The following is a 6,090-nucleotide window of genomic DNA, read 5'->3' as shown; positions in this document are numbered from 1 at the left end:
TTGCCACCCCACTTGCCGTATGACTTGCTTTGGCCAGTAGGATGAGAGGAGAGACGTGTGACACTTCTGAGCAGAAGCTTTCAGAGCCGTCATGCATTTCAGCCATTGTGCCATTCTCTGTATGATTAGAATGGATGTTCCAGACAGGGCCTCCTCCTTCAGGTTGGATCCAAAAATCCAGTGGCAGAAGACGATGCTCCACCTTCAACTGACACAGAACAGGAGCAATATTGAATTTTCACAGTCGTGAGTCCTGACAATACAGTTCTCTGTCATTTCCCCACAGTGTAGCAGGTTGATGGAGGCAGGCACGCTGGGTTCATGCACCACGTTTGTTGCACTGACCCTGTACTATGTTGGCCCTAATGCATGGTCTTAGTGGCATACATTATAGATGCTGCCCCTTTCCTCAGCATTGCACATGCTACCCGCCTGACTCCTAATTCACCAGAGCCCCCTATCTCGCCCTATCACTTTGAGAAAAGCCCCCTTGATGTCCTTGTTCCTCAGACTGTACACCACAGGGTTGAGCAGGACAGTGAAGACATTGTAAAGGAGTGAGATCTGCTTGTCTCGTTCAGAAGAATAGCTGGAGTTGGGCCTCATGTAGATGTAGGTGGCTGGAGCATAGAAAAATGTGACCACAGTCAGGTGGGAAGCACAGGTAGAGAACGCCTTGCAGCGACCATGTGTGGACTTGATCTTGAGAATGGCCTGGGCAATACGTATGTAGGAGGCCAGAATGAGGGAGAGTGGGATAATAACAATGAACACACTGATGATGAAGTCCACCATCTCAATGAGGTGGGTGTCCATGCAAGCCAAGCTTCGCACTGAGGGGCCCTCGCAGAAATAGTGGTTGATCATATTGGGCCCACAGTATGGTAGCCTCATGGTGAGGAAAGTATGGATTAGAGAGAAGAAGAAACCACAGGCACAGGTCCCAGCTGCCAGCTGTGTGCACAGAACCCAGCTGAGGATCACAGTGTAGTGCAGTGGGTCGCAGAATGCCACATATCGGTCATAAGCCATAACCACAAAGAGAAGACACTCAGTAAGGCCCAGGGCCCCAAACACGTACATCTGCAGCCAACAGGCAGCAAAGGAGATAGTCTGAGAGTGAGTGAGAAGATGCACCAACATCTGGGGCATGGTGGTGGTGATGCAGGCCATATCCAGCAGGGAGAGGACACAGAGGAAGAAGTACATGGGAGTGTGGAGATGCACGTCCAGCCAGATCAGGGTGACGATGAGCCCATTGCCCAGGACGGAGCTCAGGTAGAGGAGAAGGAAGGCCAGGAAGAGCATCCTGTTGGACAGGGGGTCACTGGAGAAGCCCAGCAGGACAAACTCAGAAACCCAGCTTTGGTTTTGCCCTGGAGGCAGCTGCATTGTGGGCCCTGCAAAAGAATCACTCTCCTTGAAATGTCATCTAAAGTATGGTTTTCTACCAAGAATGCTGGAGGTTGTCAGGCTAGGATCTTAACTCTGGCCTTACTACTCACCTGCCGTCTTGAACAAGTTACTTAACCACTCTGAGCCTCAGTCCTCATGTGCAACATGTGCCTAATAACACTCATGTTTCAGGGTTTTTAGGAGGAGTAGATGCAATGTATATGAAGTGTTTAACACAATGCTTTAAAGCAATAATAACAGTAACTGCTTATGAGCAGTCTCCCTAGTCTTAATGCCCACCCCTCAGTGGATAAACTGGTCACTCATGTGTGACAATCAATGTGCACCACATCAGCTGCAGCCCCCCCAAACCTTTAGAGGTGATGTGAAGAGTGGATATAAACTACTATGTAACCCTCCGCCTCAGAGACCATTTGTCTGGATTGCCACAAACATCTCCACCATGTCAAAGTTTCTCCCTTGCCAGCTGACAATGCTAGGCTTTGTCAATAGACGGCGGTAGAGGGCCACTGAGTTGTGCTACCCTCAGGAAGGGCTTCAACCCTTCTTCAGTTGCTCAGGGTGAGAGCCAGTGGGCTGCTGGCTGGAAGGACCAGTAACACTCACCCCGCCTGGTCTCAGTGGACCCACTACAGTCACAGTCAGGCCACATTCTCAACAGTGGCTATTTCTGTGCATGCTCTGGCCTCTGCCCACCAGTGGCCAATGGTATATTCCTCCAGTAGTCTCACCCTCTTTGGAATAAGTCTGAACTCAATCTTTTTTTTTGAGGGTTTGTCAGGAGCAGGGCGAGTGAGAGAGGCATCTCCTGAATCCTTCGTCCCTTAATGTGCCCTCTCCTTCAGCCACAAGGCCCCGTTCCCTTCTGCATCTCTTAGTGTCCTCTTTTATCCTTCTAGTGGTTCCCTATCTTTTAGAAGTTAGAAATTCTTCATATTAAATTTTCCCTGTCACATTGTTGGTGTGTTTCTCTCTCCTGACAGGATCTTGGCTGATAAGGATGCTAAATCTATGGTGAGTTTGATAAGGAATAGAATGTCACACAGTTATAAGTTATCTACCCATAAAGCATTAGTTAATTAATCACAAAAGAAAAAAGTACTAACTGTCAGTGAGAAACTGGACATCTGAATGGAGTAACTACAATTAACATCACCCATAAGAAGCAGACAGACTCATGTGTCACCATATGTGAAATCCTAACAATATATCACTTATATATTATTTCTATCCAAAATGCAAAACCTGAATCACGAGGAAACATCAAAGAAACAAAATTGAGGAATTCCATAAAATACCTAGCTTCTAATCTTAAAAATGTGTTCATATCATGACTGACAAAGAAAAGCTGAGAATCTATAATAGGTTAGAGGAGACTGAAAAAAAATAACAATTAATGCAATATGTAATCCTGAAAGAAGTAAATTAGATTAGATTACATAAATCTATCAAAATTAAAATTTCTGAATTGGTAACTACTGTATAAGAGAATATCCTTATTCTCTTATATCTTAGGAAGTTTCACTGAAGCATTAATGGGTAAAGGAACATGATATTGCAAATTACTTTCAAATAGTTCTGGAAATTATTAACAACAACGTGACAGATTGTTAAAAAACTAATAAATTTGGGTCTGGGACAGAAAGGATTTTTTTGTAGTATTTGACCAGCATTCTGTAAATCTGAAGTTCTTTTTTAAAGTTTTTAAAAATAAAAAAGAACTGTAAATGGTGAACTGCATCATGATAAAAATGAAACACTATCAGTGTTTAGGGTAAATTTTATAGCCTTAAATACATATAACAGAAGAAAGGCTAGAAATTAATCAGCTAATGATCCACCTCCAGGATCTAGAAAAAGAACTATAAGTCAAACCCAAAAAGAAGTTGAAGGAGGAGGAAATAATAAAGAAAAGAGCAGAAAACAATGCAATGTAAACAAATTTAGGATGGAGAAAAATCAACAAAGCCAAAAGTTCATTCTTTGAAATAAGTAATATATAAGTCCTCAGCAAGACTGATAAAGAAAAATAAATAAAATACAAATTCTCAACATCAGAAATGAAAAGGTGAACACTACTGCAGATGCTACACTCATTTAAAGATAATATGAAAAATTATAAACTACTTTATAACAATAAATATGACCAACCAAATGGACAAATGTCTTAAAAATCACAAATGATCAAAACTGACAGAAGAAGAAGTAAAAGTCAGAAGAGCCACTGTTTTTCCCCAAAATTGAATGTATAATTTAAAACTTTCCTAGAAGAACAATCCAGGCCCAGATAGATTTACTGGTAAATTCTTCCAACATGTATGAGAGGAATAATACCAATCATAGCAAATTCTTCCAAAGCATAGAAAAAGTGAAAATTTCCTAACTGAACTCATTTTATGAGACAAGCATACACTCAATACCAAAAAAATAACAAAGACATTACAATAAGGAAAACTTATAAACCAATCTTTCTCATGAATACTGTTGCCAAGGACCTGAGCAGTGTATTAGCAAGTTGGGTTCAACAATATATAAAAAGGATAATACATCGCAATCAAGTTGGGTTTATTACAAGAATTCAAGATTGGTCAGCATTTGATAAGCAAGCAATGTAATTCATCTCATTAGTAGTAGAAGTGAGGAAGAAAAATTATATGATTAACTCAATAGATACAGAAGAGTGTAAAAGTCAACAATCATTTAGATTAGAAATAAGTTTATTTAGTAACTAGGAATAGAAGGGAAACTTTTCAATGTGATAAATATAATCTTCAATAAAAGAAAAAGTAACTTACAGCAAATGTAATGGTGAGTGGTGAAATACTGATAATTTTCTCTCTGACGCTGGAAGTGAAACAAAAATGTTCACTATTACCATTTCTATTAACCATTGCACTGGTGGGTCACAGCCAGTGAAACAAGTCAAGAGAAAGAGATTATAGGCCAAAGGCTTTGAAAGGAGGAGATAAAACTGTTATTATCTGCCGATCACATATTGATGGATACAAAATCTAAAGAACCCAAAGATGAACGGAAATTAGTAAGCAAGTAGACAAAAATTCTATGTATTTCTCTATACTAACAAATACAGAATAATTTATAAGAGCATTAGAAAAATCAAATACATAGTACAAAATCTAATGAAGTATGTATAGGATATCGTTATTTAGAAAAATTAAGGAGATCCAAGTAAGTTAAAGAATATGCCATGTTCATGCATGGGTTGTACAATTCATATTATAAAGGTAAAATTAATTTATAGATTCAATGAAATCCCAGTCAAAACTCTAGCATATTTTCTACAGATTTTTTCAACCTGGTCATAAAATTTATATGCAAACTGTGAAGAATCCTGAAGAAGAAAACCAAAGCTGGAGAACTTAACCAGATATTAAGACTTACTACCATAATTAAATGAGTGTGAAATTGGCACAAGAATAAAAAACATATCAATGGAACTGAATGAAATCCAGAACATACCCATGAATGTACAGTTGTCTGATTTATGACAAAGTTGAGCCATCCTAGCAATGGGGAAAGGATGATCTTTCAATAAATTTGAGATCAAGTGGATTTTCATGCAGGAAAAAATATTTTTGAATCCTACCTCTTGTGGTACCCAAAAATAAATTCCATATGTATTTTAGATTTAAATGGTAAAGATAAAACAATAAAATATTTAGTATCAAACACAGAAAAGTATCAACATCACCCTGGGGTAGGCAGAGATTTCTTACATAGGACAGACATAAAAAGTAGTAAACCACAGAGAAATAAATCATAAACCAAATTGTACTGAAATGAAGAAATTAAAAGATCTGTATCCAGAATAAGTGAAGAAGTCCTACAAATTAACAAACAAACAAACGAACAACAGAAAAAAAGCTACCAAATAAAGTAGTGGACAAAGGATTTAAAAAGAGACCTGATAGTAAAAATAAAAATAAAAAAAGACACCTTACAAAGAAGCTATATACACAGACACAAATCAAGTGAAAACGTGCTCAACATTATTAGTCATCAAGAAACTGCAAGTGAAGACCACAGGATAGCAACACTACACACCCACCAGAAGGGTAAAATGAAAGCCACCTAGTATCCTGCATGTCTTAACTTCTGTTGCTCCCAGGCTTCGCCTAGGTCCTCAGCATGAGGACCGCCACCAGCTGCATGCACACTGCCCAGCACACACTCGGGTGCACATCCATCCCTTATTAACACTTTGGGACTCAGCTCAGGTGTCTTCTCCCCAGGAAGACTTCTCTGACCTGTCCCACCATCTCCCACTCCCAGCCCTGCACTAGATGCTGCCTCTGTTTCTCACACCGCTGTGCTTACAGGCCAGTTATAATCCTAGTAGTCCTAGAGGATCTGTTTCAACGTTTGATATACAGTGTCTCAGGAGAACTTTCTCCTTCTCCTGTTAACTCCCACTAATTGAGTAGGCATGTATGGAATAAACTGTGGATATGTGGGTGAGTTGCAATAATAACAATAGATAATATTTAATGAGTAATTTCCACATGCCAGTCATTGTTACATCAACTTTATCTCATCATGAGAACTCATTGAGGCAAAAGTACGATAACCTCAAATGTACAGATGAAAATACAAAGGCACGGAAAGAAGTGACGGGTTCCAAATTAGATGGGTTGTGTGGTGGACCTGGGGTTT

The 6,090-nt window shown here is 39.5% G+C and overlaps 1 protein-coding gene across 1 annotated transcript; it reads right to left on the bottom strand.

The window, feature by feature from the left end:
- Positions 1 to 444: 444 nt before the first annotated feature.
- Positions 445 to 1,392, bottom strand: LOC108408113 (olfactory receptor 2A12-like). The gene has a single exon (XM_037002280.2). The coding sequence runs from the start codon at positions 1,390 to 1,392 to the stop codon at positions 445 to 447; it is 948 nt and encodes a 315-aa protein (XP_036858175.2).
- Between the last annotated feature and the right edge of the window lie 4,698 nt (positions 1,393 to 6,090).

Source organism: Manis javanica, chromosome 4 (genome assembly GCF_040802235.1).
Source record: "Manis javanica isolate MJ-LG chromosome 4, MJ_LKY, whole genome shotgun sequence".
Taxonomy (NCBI): Eukaryota; Metazoa; Chordata; class Mammalia; order Pholidota; family Manidae; genus Manis; species Manis javanica.
Note: the sequence above shows the minus strand (reverse complement) of the source record. Positions and strands in the feature narration are given on the sequence as shown.